The 22949-nt window shown below is 50.5% G+C and overlaps 1 protein-coding gene across 8 annotated transcripts in view; it reads right to left on the reverse strand.

Annotated features, from left to right (window-relative positions):
• Positions 1 to 22949, reverse strand: part of DNPEP (aspartyl aminopeptidase) — a 1185204-nt gene that overhangs the window by 204358 nt on the left and 957897 nt on the right. For all 8 annotated transcript variants that reach the window (XM_078679177.1, XM_078679176.1, XM_078679182.1 and 5 more), the window contains one exon: positions 19130 to 19207. In XM_078679177.1, the coding sequence (XP_078535303.1) occupies positions 19130 to 19207 (78 nt within the window). The remainder of the gene's footprint in view (positions 1 to 19129; positions 19208 to 22949) is intronic.

Here is a 22949-nt window from a genome sequence, read left to right on the forward strand (position 1 = left end):
GTCATTACTAACTGGAGACTGAGGAATTCCCGTGACAGTGATCCCTGATTTTCGATCGACCTTTCATTCGTATCTAATATCACAAGTGTTTCTGATTATTCTGGATATCAGCCAACCTACATCCACATACAAAGCTCTGAATATGAAGAAGAGCTTTAACAGATTCGTTGGGCAACTATTATCAATTCGGAACTAGTACCCTTTCCTGAAAATCATCCTGATACCCTTGACGTATCTAAGGGGTTTTATTTTGATGAAAAATTAAGTCCTGATGATGGTCTTATAGATGACAACATACAAGACCGAAACGTCGACCAAAGACATCAACTTCTCAGCATTGTTTGCACTGAAGGACACCATGATACATTTATGATTTTGGTTTTCCTTATGTATTAATGAAGTTGATGTATTGTTATGAAATGACCAGTTGATATAGATATACTGCTTTTCATGACTTTTACTTGAAAGTTTTGTTCTGTTTTCTGTCCCCATGAAATTTTCTTTGTGATTAACTTCAATACAAATAATTTCAAACATAACCTTTCTCTGCTGTGTGCTTCTTCTTGTTACTGTACTGTTTTACTTGTGTAAAAAACTGGTGATTAATATCAGAGTAATCCTGTGGATGCATCTGGTTCAATTTAGTAAAAGAACCTATGAATAATTACTACATTCACCTCAATTGATTCATAAACTAAATCCCTTGTAGCCATCCCTTACTTCAACAGATATGAATTCAGCAGCCCACATGCCTCGAACATAGTGTTTTGAGAACAGCCTGGCCCACAACAGCTTGTTGCTTTGTTTGCAATTCTACACAATAATTTTTTGTGAATGTGTCCGGTGTAGACCATGTAGCTGCTTAGCAGATGTCGTCTAAGTGAATGTTCCCCTAAAAATGCCATTGAAGCCCCTAGCTTTCTTGTAGAGTGAGCTTTAGGAGGAACCGATAAGGTACTTTTCGCTTTGTGATAGCAAATTTGTATGCACTTAACAATCTACCTTGCTATCCCAGATTTTGAAATGGGGTTGCCTTTATGTGGTGGTGAGAAAGATACAAAAAGTTGTTTGGTCTTTCGAAAACGTTGTGTTCTCTCAATGTAATAAAGCAATGCTCTTTTAACAACTAGAGTATGAAGAGCTCTTTCTGCGACGTTGTTTGCGAGACGAACATTGGCAACTCCACAGACTGACTGAGGTGGAAGGGAGAATAACTTTAGGGAGGAATTTAGGATTAGCTCGGAGAACAACCTTATTATGAAGCATTTGTAAGAAAGGTTCTTGAATAGGTTCTTGAATAGTTAGTGCTTGAAGCTCACTAACTCTTCTAAGGGAAGTGATGGCCACTAGGAAAACAACTTTCCATGTTAGAAACTGTAGCTCACATTTATGTAGCGGTTCAAAGGGAGGACCCATTAGTCTTGGGAGAACTATGTTTAAATTCCACACAGGTGAGGGTGGTACTCTGGGAGGAATTATTCTTTTGAGGCCTTCCATAAATAGTTTGATGGATAAGTGTTGCCTATTTTGTAAATAGGCTGGTATGGCTGTGAAGTGCAACCTGATAGATGTATAGGCTAAGTTACACCTTTGGAGATGTAGTAGGTAACCTATGATGTGTTGGATAGACAGTGTTGTGACGGCTGCATAGCAGGCTCTAGTGGTGGGATGTCTAGCCTCCTTAATAACGTTCCTACAGTCAGGGGGAAGGTTAAGGTAACTGAATTCTAAGACCTCAGAAGCCAGATCACAAGGTTGTGCTGAGCGGGGTCCGGGTGTCTGATCTCTCCATGGTTCTGGGTTAAGAGGCGTGGGGAGAGGTGTAGTTTTTGGTGCGGAACTACTGACAGTTTTAGTAATGTGGTGTACCATGTTGTCTGGCCCAAGTTGGAGCAACTAGAATGAGAGTAGTGTTGCTGTAGCTTGAACACCACCGGTGGAATGAGTGGGAGAGGCGGAAAAGCTTACCCAAATTTGCCTGACCAATTCATCCATATCGCATTGCCGTTGGACAATGGGTGTGGATATCTGGCGGCGAAGCTTGGGCATTTGGCATTTTCGTGTGTGGCGAAGAGATCTATGTCTGGTTGTCCCCACATTTGAAAAAATGGTTGAAGAACTTATGGATGAAGTTCCCACTCGTGAATCTGCTGTGTTCGACGGCAATGTTGTTCTGGACTTTCGGGACATGTTGGGCTAGGAGAAAAATGTTGTGAGGTATAGCCCATCTCCATATGTTCTGTGCTAGTTGAGAGAGTTGCAGAGAATGTGTCCCGCCTTGTTTCTGTATGTAGTACATGGCTGTCATGTTGTCCGTGCGGACTAGGACAGCCTTGCCTGATATTTGCTTCTGAAATGCTTTTAGGGCTAGGAATATAGCTAGTAACTCCAGGTGGTTGATGTGGAGTAACCTTTGTTGGGGTGTTCATGTGCCCTGCATGGTGTGATGTAACAGATGAGCTCCCCAGCCGGAGAGCGATGCGTCGGCTGTGATGGCTATCTGTGGAACTCACTCTAGGAACGGTCGCCTTTTGGAAAGGTTTTTGGTGTTCCACCAGTGCAGAGAGCGATGAGTGCGACCGTCTACCAACACCAGATTTGTTAGCTGACCTTGAGCCTGGTTCCATTGTCGTGCTAGGCACTCATGTAGAGGACGCATCTGGAGTCTTGCGTGAGGCACTATGAATATGCAAGAGGCCATCATCCCTATGAGCTGCATGAACACTCAAGCTGGAAGAGAGTGTTGAGGCTGAAATTCGGTTATTAGGGTTTGCATGCTTGCTATCCTGGCTGGACTGGGATAAGCTAGTGCTTTTGAGGTGTCTATTGTGGCACCTAGGTATTGTTGTATGTGGGACGGTAGCAGATGAGACTTTGCATGGTTTACTGTAAACCCCAAGTTGTTGAGTAGTTGACTAGTGGCGTGAGCGTGATGTACACACTGACTGAATGAGCTGGCTTTTATAAGCCAGTCGTGCAAATATGGGAAGACGTGAATGTGTTGTCTTCTTAGATGAGCTGCAACTACCGCCAGGCACTTGGTGAATGCCCGGGGTGCTGTGGTGACTCCGAAAGGGAGTACTTTGAATTGGTAGTGTTGACCGTCCACTACGAAACTGAGATATTTTCTGTGAGATGTGTGAATGGGAATATGGAAGTAGGCGGCCTTGAGATCTATAGTGGCAAGGAAGTCGCCTTGTGAAAGAAGAGGAAGGACCCGCTGAAGTGTGACCGTGTGAAAATGGTCTGAGAGTTTGTAAAGGTTTAGAGGTCTGAGGTCCAGAATAGGTCTCAGAGAGCCGTCATTTCTTGGTCTGAGAAATTGCAGAGTAAACTCCTGTGTTTTGTTGGTGCAGGGGAACTGGTTCTATTGCACTCTTTTGTAGGAGGGAGATGACTTCCTGCTTGAGCAGTGATAAATGTTCTAATGGCATTGGGCGCTGTTTGGGTGGTATGTTTGGGGGGTAGAGGTAAGTTCCAGACAGTAACCTGATTGAACGATTTGTCTCACCCACCTGTCTGTGGTGATGTTGCTCCAGACAGGAAGGAATGAATAGTTTTCTTACCGGTCGGTGTAGTTTTGCAGCTTGAAGATCTTTCTGGATTCACTATGCTGTGCATTATTCCACGGTCTTGTGGTTGGGTCCGGATTCGTAGTCTTTTCTTTGTTTTTTGTTTTTTCGTAGCCCAGGTGGGCGTCTGCGTCACACCTCCTGGGTGTATTTCCGGTGACGTCGGCATGCTTCCTGCGGAAGCTCCCACTCTTGGGCGCCATCTTCGGGTTCTTTTTTTCCGTGTTTCTTTCGTTTCCGAAGTAATGGCACTGTCCTATTTAGGTGATATTTTACCGCTTTGTACTTTCAAAGTCCCTTTTTTTTTTTTAATCCACCTCTTTTCTCTCCAGCCTCATCTTTCTGGCGGAGGTGGGTGGGTTCTCTAGTGAATCCAGAAAGATCTTCAAGCTGCAAAACTACACCGACAGGTAAGAAAACTATTCGTTTTGCAGCGTGAATCTTTCTGGATTCACTATGCTGTGCATAGATTTTGTAGCGGTTTCTCATCTCTGTGGCGGTTGGGTGGAAGATGAGCGTTGGCTATTGAATATGTGCTGGAGCACCTTCTGTCCGACTTGTGCTTCCTTGTTCATCTGTATATCCACACAGTAGTGCTTCGTGAACGTGTGCACCGAAGCCCATGTTGCCGCCAGGCATATGTCCTGTATGGGTGTGTTAGCCAGGAAAGCTATTGTAGCACCCTTTTTCCTAGTGGAGTGGGCACGTGTCCCCTCTGCTAGCTCTTGTCCTGCACGTTTGTGGCAGAGTTGAATTGTCTGTGCGATCCATCGTGCAATAGTCTTTTTGGTTACTGCCTTTCCCATGAAACTGTTTGCGAATGACACAAAGAACTGTTTTGTTTTCCTGTGTCCCTTCGTCCTCTCAATGTAGTGCATGACTGCCCTTCTGGCGTCCAGGGTGTGCAGGGCTCGCTCTGCGCTAGTTGTTGGTTTTTGGAAAAAACTTGGTATCTGTATAGACTGGTTCATGTGGAATTTGGATACCACCTTCGGCATGAAGTGTGGGTCAGTCCTCATCACAACCCTATCATTGTGTATTTGTATGTAGGGTTCTTGTAGCGTCAGCGCCTGAAGTTCGCTTACTCTTCGTAAGGACGTTATTGCAACCAGGAAAGCTGTTTTCATAGTTAGCATCTTTAGGGAGGCCTTCTGAAGTGGTTCAAAGGGTTCCTTCATGAGTTCCGTTAGCACTATGTTTAATTTCCATGCAGGTGGCGGCACCCGCTTGGGTGGTGCGATCCTTTTCGCTCCTTCTAGGAATCTCTTCACCACCTGTGATGTGAAGAAACTCCTGCACGTTTCTCCCCTTGTGTAGGCGACTATCGCTGCCAAGTGAACTCTTAACGAGGATGAGCTAAGGTTCTTCTACAGCAAGTGTGTCAGGTACTTTAGCACTGTGGAGTCCTTCTTCATTTTATTGTGAAGTCTTTCTTTCCTGCACCACATTGTGAATCTTTTCCATTTCGCAACGTAGCACTTCCGAGTGCTGGGCCTCCGTGCCTCCCGAAGGACCCTCAGGGTGCTTTCTGGTAATCTCAAATGTGCAAACTCTATGTCCTCAGGAGCCACGCTACTAGGCTCAGGCTCTCTGGCTCTGGGTGTAGCACCTCTCCGTTCTGCATGGAGAGTAGGTCTTTCCTCCTGCCGAATCTGTGGGGTGCACACTGTGTCATCTCCATGATCTGCGAGTACCATGTCTGCCTGGCCCACTGTGGCGCGACCAGTATCAGGGTCATGTTGCTCGCTCTGCACTTGCTCAGCACCCTGTGCATCAGTGGTATCGGGGGAAAGGCGTAAGCAAATATCCCGGACCAATCTATCCATAGGGCAGTCCCCAGTGACCCCTCCTCGGGCTGTCTGGATGCGAAGTTTTGGCATTTTGCATTCCTGCGTGTGGCAAACAGGTCCACTGATGGTGTTCCCCTTCTGTCGAACAGCCACCTTGTCTCCTGAGCATTGAGCTCCCACTCGTGGGATGCCGATGTCTGTCTGCTGAGCCAATCTGCCTGTATGTTGTCCTTCCCTTGTAGGTGTATGGCTAGCAGGTCTATTTTGAGAGGGATGGCCCATCTCCATATCTCCTGCGCCAGCGTTGAAAGCGGGGCCGACTGTGTGCCCCCCTGCTTGTTGGTGTAGAACATCGCGGTGGTGTGGTCTGTCTGTAGCAGCACCTTGTGTTTGTACAGTCTTGTTTGGAAAGCTTTCAGTGCAAGGAAGATTGTCTTTAATTCTAGGTAATTGATGTGCCTTGTCGCATCTGTTGGCGTCCACAGTCCCCTCACCTTGAGCTCCTCCATGTGAGCGCCCCATCCCTTCAGGGGTGCGTCTGTGGTGATGGTCACTGTTGGCGTTGGGGGTGTTAGAGGCTTTCCCCTTGTTATGTTCTCCATGGTCCACCATGTCATCTCCTTCTGCACTGTGTGCGTTACAACCACTAGATCCTCCCAACTGCCTGTAGCTTGTGACCATTGCTCCTGAAGCCATTCTTGAATGGGTCTCATGTGGAGACGTACATTCAATACCAGGTGGATGCATGATGCCATCATCCCCATGATCTTGCTCGCAGTCCTCACTGTCAGAGCTTGTCGCTTCCGGTAGAGGCGAGTTTCCTTCACCAGCGCCCTCGCCCTCTTCTCGCTGGGGAACACCTTGCCCTGTAAGGTGTTGAACTTTGCTCCCAGGAAGATCTTCACTTGTTCCGGCTCCATTGATGATTTCTTCCAATGGATGGAGAACCCCAGGCTTATGAGCGTGCTCGTCACTGTATGTGCGTGCTGCTTGCATTTCTGGTATGAATTTGCTTTCACCAGCCAGTCGTCCAGGTAAGGGTATACGTGTATTCCTTGCCTTCGTAGGTGCGCTGCGACTGCTGCGAGGCACTTTGTGAAGACCCTTGGTGCTGATTTTAGCCCGAAGGCTAGTGTCGTGAACTGGTAGTGGCTTTCTCCGATGGTGAACCTGAGCATATGCTTGTGCTTTCTGTTCTTTGGGATGTGCAGGTAGGCGTCTGAGGTCTATTGTGACCCGATCTGCAATTGCGGGAGCACCTCTTGCAGGGAGGTCATTTTGAATTTTTGCGTTCTTATGAATTTGTTCAGGAACCTTAGGTCCAGAATGGGTCTCATTGTCTCGTCTACCTTTGGCACCAGGAAGTACGTTGAGTATATTTCTGTGTTTCTTTCCTTGAAGGGTACCCATTGTATGGCCTGCTTCCGCAGGAGTTCCTTTGCCTCTTCCTGAAGACACTCTAGCTGTTTGCTTGCTAGTTGTTTTCTCTTTGGTTTTCTGCTTATTGGCCTCCCCTCCAACTCTATGCAGTAACCGAATTGGATGATGTTGAGGATCCATTTGTCTGATGTGATTTTTCTCCATTCCTGGAGGTAAAATCTTAACCTTCCTCCCACTGGTGTTATGTGGTCGTAGATGTCTAGCTTGTCTTGATCCCTCTGTACGTGCTGCCCCCTGGGATGTTTTCTGTGGATGAGCACACGGAGTTTTTTGAAGTCACTTAGAAGCGGGCTGCTGTCCCCCTCTTCTATTCTGGCCACCTCCATTTCCTCTCCCTCGAAAGGACTGGCCTCTTTGTTGGTATTGCCAGGACTGCTTCTGCTGACCCTGCTGAGCCTGCGAGTCTGTCTGGTGCGTTTGTTGGAAAGCCTGGTGTGATGTACCTGGCTGGTTTCCACCTCTCCCGCCGGGCCTCCGTGACTGGGTGCCCCTTTTGCTGCCTCTGAACTGCAATGCTCCCATGGACCTTGCTGTTTCGTTAGCCTTCTTCAGTTGGCTGAGCTTCTCATCAACTGTTGTTCCGAAAAGCGTGTCGCCGTTGAACGGTGTGTTCAGAATGCTGTGTTGCACCTCTGGTTTGAAACCTGAGATCCTTAGCCAGGCGTGTCTTCTTTCAGTGACACCCATCATCATGAGCCTGCTGGAGGTGTCTGCTCCATCCAGGGCCGTCTTAAGGCAAGAATTTGCTGCGTTCTACCCTTCTTCAACCAGTTTTTCGGCCTTCTGCCTGGCATCCTGGGGCAGGTCCTTCACCAACTGCCCCAGTCCCTCCATGATCTGGTACATGTGCCTGTTTATCAGGGCGTTGGAATTAGCCATGCGCCAGTGGGTCGCGGCGTTCCGTTCGATCCTTCTGCCCACCAGATCCATCCTCTTGCTCTCCTTATCCGGTGGTGGTCCAGAGGTAGTGGGTACGTTAGCCCTCTTCCTTGCTGTGGCCGTGATAATGGAGTCTGCGGAGACCATCCCCTGAATGTAGGGTGGGTCTTTTGAGGAATGTTTGTATTTTTTCTCTGTTCTGGGAGTTACTGCCTTGCATGTTGCGGGCTCCCTGAATGCTTCCTTCCCCTGGGCCAAGACGCTGTCGAGCATTGGCAGGTACTGGCTCTTTGTTTGTGTTGGGAGCAATGTCTCTAGAAGGAAGTCTGCTTTCTGCTTCTCTTAGTCGAGCTTGAATGCCGCTGCGGCAGACCTTATCACCGAGTTGTAGGCCCCGATGTCGTCCGGCGGCGAGGGCCTCGAGGGATACGTGTCGACCGCCTCCTCCGGGCTGTCGGTCTCGACATCCAGGTAATCCACCTCCTGTAGGTCAGAGGGGGCCGACTCTGCGTCCGTCCTGCTGTCCTCTTCCTCCCCATAGTTGTAACTATCGTAGGGATTCTCGTACTCTTCCTGGTCGTCGACCACCTCGACGTCTGGGTCTTGTTCTTCGGCGACCTCGTCTTCCTCCTCGACCACCTCCACCACCGGTGGCTTGGTCTTGTGAGGGATCGTGAAAGCTTTCATCTTTGCGTCTAATTCTTTCTTCCGCTGCACGATGTTTTCCATTTCGGCCTCGAGGCGCCTTCTCTTTTTCTCCATCTCGGCCGCGTGTTCCGCGTCGGATGGTTCGGCCGCTCTTTTCGGCAGTTGGCTCGGCGCCGTGCCTTTCGGTGCCGAAGTTTTCGACGTCGAACCGGATTTTGGGTCTCTGGTCGGCGTCGGTGGTTTAGGGTCCATGTCCCTCGGCGTCGATCGATCCTTTTCGGGGACGATTTTCGACGACTTCTGCTGTTCAACAGCTCTCGGCGCCGGGGACTCCTTCTCAGAGGATCCGCTGGGCCTGTGAGTACTCGCGGACGCCTGGTGCTTCGGCGTCGGCGCTTTCGGGGCCTTGCCCTCGTTTTTTTGAGACTCAGAGTCTCTCGGGTTCTTTGGGGGCCGGAGAGTCTCCTACCTTATCAGAAGTCTTCGTGTAATCGGTCTCTACGACCGTGTAGCTGTCGTCTTCGGCGGCAGCGTTGTCCTCTTCCTCGGAAGACATCCCCAGATCGTAGAGGGACGGAGTCGGGGCCTTCCCCTGCAGGGTGGCGTGCGCTACCCTCTGTCTCTCTCTCACACGAAGGGTCTTCGGGGTGAAGGTGGCGAGGTGAGGGAGGGTGGTGAGGAGAAGTGTGGCTCACTGGTTAGAGGCGGCAGACCCGTAAGCAGAGAACGGCCTGGGACCAGGGTTCGATTCCCGACGCGGCAGGGTCGTGGACCAGGGTCAGCGGACTCGATAATTCTCGCCTTGGTGCCTACTCTAGTCAGAAACCACACTCGGCAACTCTGGGCATCAGCTTGCCTCATCTTCACAACGGCCCCCCCAGACCGCCGGGGAAGCTTGGTCGCACCTTAGAGATACCCATCAGGGACCATCTCTCAGGGTGAGCCAGGACGGGTTCCCCAGCGGTCGAAGCGTGGAGATACTCCTCCGGGAGTCGATTCCTAGCGCTATATAAACCCACAATTAAATGAAATTAAATTAAGGCGGAGCAGGCGTTGCAGTCCTCGCTTTCGTGATTCACCAGTAGACAAAGGTTGCATACCGAGTGCTGGTCCTTCTGCGCGTACTTGTGGTGGCAGTTACGGCAGAACTTGAACGGCGTGTTGTCCATCATCGAGCGCTCAGGGCCTCCCTGGTCGCGTGTTCGTCGACGGTTGTCGAGGATCTCGATGAATTCGCCTTTTCCTTTGCTGACTCCTCGTCGATGAAGTCCCCTGGAGTCTTCAGATGACTTTCCTTTGTGATTTCTGTATTTTCCTTTCTTCTTTCTCCAAAAATGTCTGGAGCCCAAACGGGAACGATCCAGACCCGACCACGGAAAAAAAGAATCTGAAGATGGCGCCCAAGAGTGGGAGCTTCCGCAGGAAGCATGACGACGTCACCGGAAATACACCCAGGAGGTGTGACGCCGACGCCCACCTGGGCTACGAAAAAAAACAAAAAACAAAGAAAGACTACGAATCCGGACCCAACCACAAGACCGCGGAATAATGCACAGCATAGTGAATCCAGAAAGATTCACGCTGCAAAACTGTTGTATTCTTCCCCCGACCAGAGTGGAATGTTCCGGGGGAGCAGAGGGAAGTCATTGGGTAGGGGTGGAGGCAGATTGGGTATTGTTGGTCTTGCCTCTACCTTTGTTATTGTTGCCTCTGTAAACGCCTCTCTGGTAACCTCTGGTGAATGTACACTAGGTGGTAGCCCCGTAAGAGGTGGAAGGGTTGTCAGAGGAGTAACCTCTGGAGGTGCCTTTGTAGAAGGAGCTACTAAAAGAACGTCTGGGAGCTTGTGATTGCAAGGCTCCCAGAGATTTAGCTGTGTCTGTGACTTTCTTCATCTTTTCAAGGGATGAATCTACATTAGGGCCAAATAAGTGTTCCTGATCGAATGGCTGGTTTAAGATGGAACTTTCTACTTCAGGTTTAAAACCTGAAATGCGTAGTCAAGCATGTCTACGCTGGAGAACACTTGTGTTGACGGCTCTAGAGGCGGTATCTGCCACGTCCAGAGCGAAACAAATGGAGGTGTTAGTGATGAGTTTTACCTCTTGTATGAGGTCATTGGCCCTGTTTTTATATTTATCTGGGAGGTGCTGCAATAGGGTCTCTAGTTAATCGTAATGTGCCCTATCGTACATGGCTAACAGAGCTAGAGTGTTGGCGATACGTCATTTGTTAGCTGCTTGGGACGCTGTTCTTTTGCCAGAGGCGTCCAAGAGTTTGGACTCTTTACCGGGGGTGGAGTGTCCCCTGATGTCTGAGAGTTGGCTATTTTCCTAGCAGTGGAGACTACTAGGGAATCTTATGGTACAGGGCCCTTATTGTAGGCTGGGTCCACAGGGGCAGCTTTGTACTTTTTCTTGATCCTGGGGTTAATAACTCTCGCACTCACAGGATCTTTAAACACTTCAGGTGCATGCTTGATGACCCTTTTTAGCATAAGCAAAATCGAGGTGGACTTTTGTGACGTATCAAAAGTGTCCATTAGGAAATCCTCTTCCACAAGGTCTGTATGTAACTTAAGCCCATGGTATTGGGCAGCTCAGTGGAGTAGTTGATTAAAACCTGTTGTGTCCTCTGTAGGGGGAGGCCTAGAGAGGTAGATGTCCTCCTGTGGAACATTAGGAATGTCTGGCGTGTTGTAATCGTCCCAGGGATCAGGGGAAGAAGGAGGACTAGGATCCCCTAGTGGCTCTTCATCCGCACCCCCCCACCCCCCTGTGTCATTAGAAGTGTCATCATCGTCCCGTGGTGGAGGAGATGGTGTAGGAGAATGGGGTGGTGGAGTAGGAGGAGGAGGTGGAGGACGGGGTGGAGAAGGGACCCTGAGGGGAGATGTGGCAATGTCCCTCTTTTTAGGTGGTGGAGCCGATGCAGGCGTATCCAATGGTCCCTTCTTTGAACTTAGGCTGAGCTGACCAGTTTTAGGGTCTTTTAGAAGAGTTTTCTGTCTAGGGTCTGGTGTAAAAAGCTCTTCTGATGGAGGCTGGTCTTTCGGCGCCGATTTTTTCGGTTCGGTAGACTTACGCGGCACCAACTCCAGAACGGTTTTGTGGTCTTTTGGCTTGGAGGAGTTCTTCGACCCGCTCCTGTTCTGGTACATCAACGCCCTCTTGGAATATGTCATCGGGAATGGATGTCGACAAGCGAGCCATTGTTCATCGAGCTCGACGATCCCGAATGGTCTTCTTGGAGCGGAAAGAGGCACAAGCTGCACAGTCTCTGGCCTTGTGCTCCTGAGAAAGGCAGAGGTTACACACCTCATGCAGATCGGTGTGGGGAAACTTTGACCCACATTGAGGACACTTCTTGAATGGAGTCCTTTCAATGAGCCAGATGCCAAGGCCCAAGTAGGCCCGAAGGCCCTCGTCGACAATCGTAATCGAGGACTTCGAAGTTGCGAGACGACTGAGGATTGAGATCAAAAACAATACCATAGAAAGAGTGATGGGTAGCGCATCAAAAGTGGAATCGGTGACGGTTCCGAACTGGTGCGCGAGAAACACATCCGAGCCTGATGGCGGAAAAAAAAACCTGAAGATGGAGTCGATGCCCATGCGCACTATTGTCTACAGGAGGAGTCACCTATCTCGTGACTTCCAAAGACTTTACCAGACAAAAACAACTGCAAACATCCGGGCCCAACACCAGATGGCGATCTATGCATAGTGTGTGATCTGCAGTACAATAAAAGGTGGCGCGGGCAGTTGAAGGTGGCACGGGCAGTTGAAGGTGGCGTGGGCAGTTGAAGGTGGCGCGGGCAGTTGTAGGTGGCATGGGCAGTTGTAGGTGGCATGGGCAGTTGTAGGTGGCATGGGAAGGTGGCAGGGGCAGGAGAAGGTGGCAGGGGCAGGAGAAGGTGGCAGGGGCAGGAGAAGGTGGCAGGGGCAGGATAAGGTGGCAGGGGAAGGTGGCAGGGGCAGGAGAAGGTGGCAGGGGCAGGAGAAGGTGGCAGGGGCAGGAGAAGGTGGCAGGGGCAGGAGAAGGTGGCAGGGGAAGGAGAAGGTGGCAGGGGCAGGAGAAGGTGGCAGGGGAAGGAGAAGGTGGCAGGGGAAGGAGAAGGTGGCAGGGGCAGGAGAAGGTGGCAGGGGCAGGAGAAGGTGGCAGGAGAAGGTGGCACAGGCAGGAGAAGGTGGCACGGGCAGGAGAAGGTGGCACGGGCAGGAGAAGGTGGCACGGGCAGGAGAAGGTGACTTGTTTCCAGTGTAGAGAGAGTTCAGACAATGGTTGTATAATAGAGATCAGAAGATCTTGATGTGATCGCTCTGTATATTTCAATAGTTGCTTCTGAAAGATGCATCAGTTACTGTTTCTACAAGACACCTAATGCACACGACAGATACATCTGATGGACCTTTGACAACAAGACGCGAAACATGATGTAATCCAAATGGCCGTGGACTTAAGATGACCATCAAGGCTGTGCAAACGCATCATAATGAAACAAAATAACCTTCCCTGTCTTCCTCCTTTTTATTTAAACTCTTGAGATGCCTCATTAGGTATCCTGTAAGAAAAAGCAGCCTCACTGCTGGAGTAGAAGCATCCGGCAGGACAAAATAATTAGTCTCCTGGAAGCATGGGCTGGGTCTCGGATGGGGTAGATACAACCTTAGAGTCCTATCAATGATAGAATCGAAGAAAGGACTACAGCCTCCGTTAACCCTTCAGGATAACGCGAGGGGATACTTTTCATTAAATATGTTAAAGATGAACAACAATTGAAGACTGAATTTAGAAATCAGCATATTTATCGATCTAAAACACTTGCTCTTCCGGTAGAGGAATCCACTTTGAGAGACTCCGAAAAAATCCATTATTGAATGCTGAGAAATAAGTTTTCTTGAAGTGGAAATAGCTAGAAATTGTCAACAGGAGTAGTCTTTGACTCATTAAAGAGCTAAGGACAACGACCCCATATGGATTCCGATACATTTGAGTTCTTTCTTAGGAATTAGAACCTCTTCTGAATGCACAAAGTGATTTTCCGATAAACCGGTGATAAACGCCCTAAATTGTGTTATGTTTGAGAGTATTTTGAATCGGTGCAATTTGATATAAAAAACTACTACAGTATCCACTTACAGAATCTTGTTCCTTAAAGGTGGGGTATGTTCTCCCAAGTGAACTTCCGTGAGGCCTGTTTCCTTTACCTCCATCTACAGAGGAGGGCACCCTACAGTAAGCTCTACCTACCCCTATATCCAAGCTCCCTTCTTACACCCACCTGTACCAAAAGTAAGTAGTGTCATGAAAAAAGACTGGACTGGAAGTCCTGTTTACACATTCTGAAGCATGGCCAGCTCAAACTCAAAGTTTCAGACATGGAATTCGCATCAGACACCTTGTGCTTGCATAAAACAGGGATTGTCGGCCATGCAGTTGCTTAGCTTATCAAATCCAGCAGAAGGGGTTATGGAAAAGCCCCTGGGGATATGTAGACTCTGGTTTTACATGCATGAATTCTACCTGGGGATGAGACACTGAACCTTGAGACACTTAAGGATACAAATAATCACCAACTGACCGGATCTAGAAAGGTGTGGGAGCTAGGGTCTTGAGCCATCCCCTCCACCCCACGCACTCCTTCACTGTCAGACGCTAGCTTAAGGCAAACTATGAGCCATATAGCTGGTTAGAGGAGACACTGGTTTCAAAAAGGTTAAGGTGAAGGCGGAAGCCCTCCTATTATGTATGCTCTATTAAATAACAGGTTCTAGAGAACTAATAAAGGCCTATTGAATGCAAATTGTTTATGCTCCAAAGACTGAGGTCGAGTACGAATGACCACAAAGGAGCCACTGGATTGTCTAGGGATATATGGGTGTCCAGTTGTATATTCATTTACCAATGTGAGAAGCATTAAAGACCATTTAGCTGTGGTTTAGGGGTCTGAAGCAGACATGGCTGCAATCCTTTCCGTCAGAGAGAAGGCTCCCCCCTTACAGTGATGTCTAGTAATAAACCTACGTAGGGCAGGCAAGAGGACAGAAAGAAAGAGCACCGCACCTGGTTCATCGCAAGGAGCAGGTGAAGGAGTGGCGATGCACTGTGATAGACGCGCGCCTTGTTCACGGCAAGGAGCAGGTGAAGGAGTGGCGATGCACTGCGATCGGCTAGCACCTTGTTCAACGCGAGGAGCAGGTGAAGGCGTGGTGATGCACTGTGATAGACGCGCGCCTTGTTCAACGCGAGGAGCAGGTGAAGGCGTGGTGATGCACTGTGATAGGCGAGCGCCTTGTTCACCGTAAGGAGCAGGTGAAGGAGCGGCGATGCACTGTGATAGGCGAGCGCCTTGTTCACCGTAAGGAGCAGGTGAAGGAGTGGTGATGCACTGTGATAGACGCGCGCCTTGTTCACCGTAAGGAGCAGGTGAAGGAGTGGTGATGCACTGTGATAGGTGAGCGCCTTGTTCACCGTAAGGAGCAGGCGAAGGAGCGGCGATGCACTGTGATAGGCGAGCGCCTTGTTCACCGTAAGGAGCAGGTGAAGGAGTGGCGATGCACTGTGATAGACGTGGGCCTTGTTCACCGCAAGGAGCAGGTGAAGGAGTGGTGATGCACTGTGATAGACGCGCGCTTTGTTCACAGCAAGGAGCAGGTGAAGGAGTGGCGATGCACTGTGATAGATGCGCGCCTTGTTCACAGCAAGGAGCAGGTGAAGGAGTGGCGATGCACTGTGATAGACGCACGCCTTGTTCAACGCGAGGAGCAGGTGAAGGCGTGGTGATGCACTGTGATAGACGCGCGCCTTGTTCACCGTAAGGAGCAGGTGAAGGAGTGGTGATGCACTGTGATAGGCGACCGCCTTGTTCACCGTAAGGAGCAGGTGAAGGAGCGGCGATGCACTGTGATAGGCGAGCGCCTTGTTCACCGTAAGGAGCAGGTGAAGGAGTGGAGATGCACTGTGATAGACGTGGGCCTTGTTCACCGCAAGGAGCAGGTGAAGGAGTGGTGATGCACTGTGATAGACGCGCGCCTTGTTCACAGCAAGGCGCAGGTGAAGGAGTGGCGATGCACTGTGATAGACGCGCGCCTTGTTCACAGCAAGGAGCAGGTGAAGGAGTGGCGATGCACTGTGATAGACTCACGCCTTGTTCACCGCAAGGAGCAGGTGAAGGAGTGGCGATATACTGCGATCGGCGAGCACCTTGTTCACCGCAAAGTGCAGGTGAAGGAGTGGTGATGCACTGTGATAGACGCGCGCCTTGTTCACCGCAAGAAGCAGGTGGAGTGGCGATGCACTGTGATAGACGCGCGCCTTGTTCAACGCAAGGTGCAGGTGAAGGAGTGGCGATGCACTGTGATAGACTCACGCCTTGTTCACCGCAAGGAGCAGGTGAAGGAGTGGCGATGCACTACGATCGGCGAGCACCTTGTTCACCGCAAAGTGCAGGTGAAGGAGTGGCGATGCACTGTGATAGGCGAGCGCCTTGTTCACCGTAAGGAGCAGGTGAAGGAGTGGCGATGCACTGTGATAGACGTGGGCCTTGTTCACCGCAAGGAGCAGGTGAAGGAGTGGTGATGCACTGTGATAGACTCACACCTTGTTCAACGCGAGGAGCAGGTGAAGGCGTGGTGATGCACTGCAATCGGCGAGCACCTTGTACACCGCAAAGTGCAGGTGAAGGAGTGGCGATGCACTGTGATAGACGCAGGCCATGTTCAACGCAAGGCGCAGGTGAAGGAGTGGCGATGGACTGTGATAGACGCGCGCCTTGTTCACCGCAAGGAGCAGGTGAAGGAGTGGCGATGCACTGTGATCGGCGAGCACCTTGTTCACCGCAAAGTGCAGGTGAAGGAGTGGCGATGCACTGTGATAGACTCACGCCTTGTTCACAGCAAGGAGCAGGTGAAGGAGTGGCGATGCACTGTGATAGACGCAGGCCATGTTCAACGCAAGGCGCAGGTGAAGGAGTGGCGATGGACTGTGATAGACGCGCGCCTTGTTCACCGCAAGGAGCAGGTGAAGGAGTGGCGATGCACTGCGATCGGCGAGCACCTTGTTCACCGCAAAGTGCAGGTGAAGGAGTGGCGATGCACTGTGATAGACTCACGCCTTGTTCACAGCAAGGAGCAGGTGAAGGAGTGGCGATGCACTGTGATAGATGCAGGCCATGTTCAACGCAAGGCGCAGGTGAAGGAGTGGCGATGCACTGTGATAGACGCGCGCCTTGTTCACCGCAAGAAGCAGGTGGAGTGGCGATGCACTGTGATAGACTCACGCCTTGTTCACCGCAAGGAGCAGGTGAAGGAGGGGCGATGCGCTGCGATCGGCGAGCACCTGTTCACCGCAAAGTGCAGGTGAAGGAGTGGCGATGCACTGTGATAGACGCGCGCCTTGTTCACCGCAAGGAGCAGGTGAAGGAGTGGTGATGCACTGTGATAGACGCGCGCCTTGTTCACCGCAAGAAGCAGCGGGAGTGGCGATGCACTGTGATAGACTCACACCTTGTTCAACGCGAGGAGCAGGTGAAGGCGTGGTGATGCACTGCAATCGGCGAGCACCTTGTACACCGCAAAGTGCAGGTGAAGGAGTGGCGATGCACTGTGATAGACGCAGGCCATGTTCAACGCAAGGCGCAGGTGAAGGAGTGGCGATGGACTGTGATAGACGCGCGCCTTGTTCACCGCAAGGAGCAGGTGAAGGAGTGGCGATGCACTGCGATCGGCGAGCACCTTGTTCACCGCAAAGTGCAGGTGAAGGAGTGGCGATGCACTGTGATAGACTCACGCCTTGTTCACAGCAAGGAGCAGGTGAAGGAGTGGCGATGCACTGTGATAGACGCAGGCCATGTTCAACGCAAGGCGCAGGTGAAGGAGTGGCGATGCACTGTGATAGACGCAGGCCATGTTCAACGCAAGGCGCAGGTGAAGGAGTGGCGATGCACTGTGATCGGCGAGCACCTTGTTCACCGCAAAGTGCAGGTGAAGGAGTGGCGATGCACTGTGATGGACGCGCACCTTGTTCACGGCAAGGAGCAGGTGAAGAAGTGCCGATGCACTGTGATAGACGCGCGCCTTATTCACCGCAAGGAGCAGGTGGAGTGGCGATGCACTGTGATAGACGCGCGCCTTGTTCACCGCGAAAAAGGAGTGGCGTCGCACTGGGACAAATGCGCAACCTTGTTCACCAAGAGGACCAGGTGAAGGAGTGTCTGGGTGCTCCTCAGAAACTGTATTAGAGGCAAGGTGATGGCTGTTACAGCAGGAAGCGATTATTTGGGCTCCAAGCAGAGAATATAGAAGAGCAGCACAATGAAGTATGAGATGTCTGCATCTGGCTGTCATTAACCTTAATGAAGAAGTAATCAAGGACACACAAAAGGATAGGCTCTGCCTAGAAACGTCCTCACCTTACTCGTACCAGCTATCAAATGGCAGCGATAAGAAAGAGTTAATCAGCAGCCCCCTTTTAACAAGGTCCTCCTTGAAAGTCTAAGGGGAGCCCTGTCTTGATTCTCCTCCACTGCAGACGGTGGAGGTTTCCACGCTCCAGCCTCAGGAACAGAGTCAATACATGGCTGAGAAAGCTGTATCCACTCTTCATTTTGTCCCATGTGAAAACAGGGACATCAAAACTGATACACACTGGTCCCAGTACTCAGACACTACCCACAAACAGTCCAACTAGCATACATGCAACTCACACACATAGTGCATGTGCACAGGGAATGTCAGCAAGAGGCGCTACATTCAACTCACACACAAAATGCATGTGCACAGGGAATGTAAGCAAGAGGCGCTACATGCAACTCACACACGTAGTGCACATGCACAGGGAATGTCAGCGCGAAGAGCTGGGGTTCACATAATAGCTGAACTTTACAAGAGAGGAGTCAGGGGAGCACACTCTCTGGGACACACGAAGAAACGGTCTGGGGACACTACAAATTCACAAAAACTCAGGACGCTGCCACCACCGCTTTATGTATTTCACCCAGACTACGGACATCCATCCTATTACAGCTATGAGGGACGGCTGGTGCACCCCTCTAAGTAACAGAACAGGTACCATACCCTCGCATTGCCAGTGACCGGCCTACGCCTCTGCGCACATGATCGATTAGTGTGACACAAGAACAAAACAATAGGTTGGCATACCAGTTTCACATGCAGGTGGGCACTCCTGGCAGGAGTGCATGCCAGTTCACTAGGCAGGAGACATTCTCATCTCAAAAGGATTCTGATCAGCAACTGCAGTCTGCACTGTACTTGTCTAACGCTGACCATATAGTCTTTGCACATTAGTGGCAGTATTGCTTGGATGTCCTGTCTCTATTCTTTTGGAAGCTTCACCACTGGAATCCTCCTTTTTCCAGTCCCTAACCTTGAACACAGCATTTTTATCCATTCTTCTTGCACTGTCCAGGCCTCAAGGAGGCCTCCTGATGGGTTACTCTGCAGTGAGCTGTACTTGCCTCCCATGTTCAGAATCTGTTCCTTGTTCCTCGGACAGTGCTGCTGCTGATTCTTTGGACTTGCTGAGACTCTGGAGACCCCTGAAGAGAGGTGACACTATCCTGCCCTTGGCCAGAACCCTTCGCTATCTCCATGTGAAGGCAAGCGAGTGAGTGACAGTCCGTATTTGATCATTGGAGGCACTTTTCCAGCCTTTTCTCACATTCTGCTGGAGACTGGGCTGTAACATTTGGCAAATGGATGTGGGCATTGGGTGCCAGGGCGCTGTCCGCTGACTGGCAGAGATTCTAACAGACATGGGTAGGAAACAGACGCCACTTACCTGGAGGGCACAATAGCAGCTGTGCAGATTATCCAGCCGGGGGCCATAGATGAATTCCTCATATACGCCTCCTAGTGTCTGAAAAGAGAATATGTAATAAAGTATCAGCAATAAGCAGCGCCATATGAGAGGCATGCAGCACCAGTGAACCACCCTCAAGGGCCAGGCAGCACCAGTGAACCACCCTCAAGGGCCAGGCAGCACCAGTGAACCACCCTCAAAGGCCAGGCAGCACCAGTGAACCACCCTCAAAGGCCAGGCAGCACCAGTGAGCCACCCTCAAAGGCAAGGCAGCACCAGTGAGCCACCCTCAAAGGCCAGGCAGCACCAGTGAACCACCCTCAAGGGCCAGGCAGCCTTTCCATATCCACCCTCAAGGACCAGGCAGCCTTTCCATATCCACCCTCAAGGGCCAGGCAGCCTTTCCAAATCCACCCCAAGGGCCAGGCAGCCTTTCCATATCCACCCCAAGGGCCAGGCAGCCTTTCCATATCCACCCCAAGGGCCAGGCAGCACCAGTGAACCACCCTCAAGGGCCAGGCAGCCTTTCCATATCCACCCTCAAGGGCCAGGCAGCTTTTCCATATCCACCCTCAAGGGCCAGGCAGCCTTTCCATATCCACCTTCAAGGGCCAGGCAGCCTTTCCATAGCCACCCTCAAGGGCCAGGCAGCCTTTCCATATCCACCCTCAAGGGCCAGGCAGCACCAGTGAACCACCCTCGAGAGCCAGGCAGCACCACTGAACCACCCTCAAGGGCCAGGCAGCACCAGTGAACCACCCTCATGGGCCAAGCAGCACCAGTGAACCACCCTCAAGGGCCAGGCAGCACCAGTGTACCACCCTCAAGGGCCAGGCAGCACCAGTGAACCACCCTCAAGGGCCAGGCAGCACCAGTGAACCACCCTCAAGGGCCAAGCAGCACCAGTGAACCACCCTCAAGGGCCAAGCAGCACCAGTGAACCACCCTCAAGGGCCAGGCAGCACCAGTGAACCACCCTCAAGGGCCAGGCAGCCTTTCCATATCCACCCTCAAGGGCCAGGCAGCCTTTCCATATCCACCCTCAAGGGCCAGGCAGCCTTTCCATATCCACCCTCAAGGGCCAGGCAGCCTTTCCATATCCACCCCAAGGGCCAGGCAGCCTTTCCATATCCACCCCAAGGGCCAGGCAGCCTTTCCATATCCACCCTCAAGGGCCAGGCAGCGTTTCCATATCCACCCTCAAGGGCCAGGCAGCACCAGTGAACCACCCTCGAGAGCCAGGCAGCACCAGTGAACCACCCTCAAGGGCCAGGCAGCACCAGTGAACCACCCTCAAGGGCCAGGCAACACCAGTGAACCACCCTCAAGGGCCAGGCAGCACCAGTGAACCACCCTCAAGGGCCAGGCAGCACCATTGAACCACCCTCAAGGGCAAGGCAGCCTTTCCATATCCACCCCCAAGGGCCAGGCAGCCTTTCCATATCCACCCTCAAGGGCCAGGCAGCACCAGTGAACCACCCTCAAGGGCCAGGCAGCCTTTCCATATCCACCCTCAGGCCCATAATAAGAATATGTTGAGGGGAAGGTGCTTTTCACTCCTGCAGCGTTGGGTGTTCTAGAGGTCAGAGGTCAGATCCAAAGACAGACACCTTGTACCCAGAAGTGGGTGGCCTCATTATCCTGCCACTACACACAGGCTTGCTCGTTTAAGGCGGATCAAACGCGGATCAAACGCAGGCTGTCAACTGCACCACAGGAGGTAATAGGATATATGCAACTGACTCTATGGATAACGGATACTAGCAGGCGGTCTCAGTGATTTATTGCAACAAAGGGGTTTGGATGAGATGCCACAGCTCTGAAACTTGCAGGCAAGACTGTCCTACATGACACCGACAACACCGTCCTACACCACACATCCCTTGTCTGAATTCCACTAGGGTCTGGGAGTGCAGTGAGCCTGTTACAGGCACTGCCTTTACATGGGCATGTTGCTAACTTTAACAGGTCAGAAAGGAAGGAAGAGTAACCTTGACTTACTCCTACCTCCAGTTACCTACTATTCACAAAGAAGCATAGAAAGGACAAGTAACCTATACTTCCTCTGAACTCCTGTTACTTACTATTCACAAAGGAGCACATAAAGGAAGAGTAACTTCTTCTTACTCCTACCTCTAGTTACTTACAATTCACAAAGGAGCAACGAAAGGAAGCGTAAACTCTACTTACTCCCATCTCCTGTTACTATTCGCAAAGGAGCAAAATAAAGGAAGAGTAACCTCTACTTAACTCCTACCTACTGTTACTCATTATTCACAATTGAGCAAAGAAAGGAAAAGGAACCTGTACTTCCCCCTATCACCTGTGACTTACTATTCACAAAGCTTCATAGAAAGGAAGAGTAAGCTAAAATTACTCTTAACTCCAGGTACTTACTATTTATATAGAGTAGTCTTTACTTACCCATACGTTTTAGTTACTGACTTTTCACAAAGTAGCCTCGAAAGAAAGAGTAATTGCTATTCACCCTTACCTCCTGTTACTGCTATTCACAAAATTCTCTGAAAACATCTAGCATGCATCATGTTTAGCAGCTTGGACAGACCTTGACCTGAATAAGGCAAAAGCACTTATGGGTTTATTTTTGTGGTGGTGCCAACGGGACTTTCTTGAGGGATTCAAGAGTGGGACCAGGCTGTATTTTATGCAACAAGAGAGGAAGGGAATTCCAAAGATGGGCCGCTCTCACCGAAAATAATCTGCTTCTCAGCCGCTCACGCCTAAACTTTTGAATAAGCGAAAGATGCACGCCTGGTGATCCCAACCTATGGACAGGCTTGTAGAGTACAAATGTCTGATGGAGATAAGGGTGTCCTGTAGAAGGCCCTATGAACACAACATTCAAAGCTGATCCTCTTCGACCAAGGCAGCCATTGTAGTGAATCTAAAGTGGCAGAGCTGGAAGAATGCCACGGCCAATGTAACACAAGTCGTATAGTGGCTTTTGCCTGTGCGGAAATCTGTACAAGAAACCAGCTGGAGAGCCCAAAAACAAGAGTTACTGAAACCCAATCGACTCAAAATTGGAGACTGGACCAATAGAGGTCGAGTAGAAGCAGAGTAGCAGCAAGACTTATCACAAAACTCCCAACAATGAGAAGCAAGTTGAAGAGAAGCGCCTAACCTGCCTGGTGAGGAAAAGTGTCTCATCCGTATAGAATCTTAAATTCCAAAACGACTCAACGGGGTGCAAAAACGCCCAAAGGCATCCTGGCGCTACCTTGAGAGGCAAAAGGGTTTCTGACTAAATTTGCAAGAGCCAAGTTTTTATTTCCTTCCAGAACTTCATGTAGCAAGAAATAGTGAAAACCTTTTTGAGGAAAATATTTCCAGAGTGAAGCCACCTTAAAAGAAAAGGCACTGTAGCTGCTGGTATTGGTATGGCTTAAAGTCTCCATGGTAGTAGATCCAGCTACGACCCTTGGAGCAGTAAAAAGATTACTGGTTCCAAGACTGAAGGTCACTAATGATCTGCCTTGGCGTGCTGCAACATGTCCACAAACCAGCCGGACAGGGCCTCTCCCTCAAACCTCCACATCTAACGGCATGTTGAGAATTTTGTTTTACAGCTCAGTGAGGAAATTGTTCTGAACCAGCCGTGCTATCTCAGGATGACTGTGCCTGAGAACTGGAGGAAACCAGTGCTTACTGCATCCATTTCAACACTGATACCAGGTGATGAAGAGTATTCTCCCAGACGAAGGATGGCCTTTGATAACTCACACTGGTCTAGAGGAATCATATCAATGTAAGGGGCAATGTCTACTCACGTTTAAGG

Source organism: Lissotriton helveticus, chromosome 3_1 (genome assembly GCF_964261635.1).
Source record: "Lissotriton helveticus chromosome 3_1, aLisHel1.1, whole genome shotgun sequence".
Classification (NCBI taxonomy): domain Eukaryota; kingdom Metazoa; phylum Chordata; class Amphibia; order Caudata; family Salamandridae; genus Lissotriton; species Lissotriton helveticus.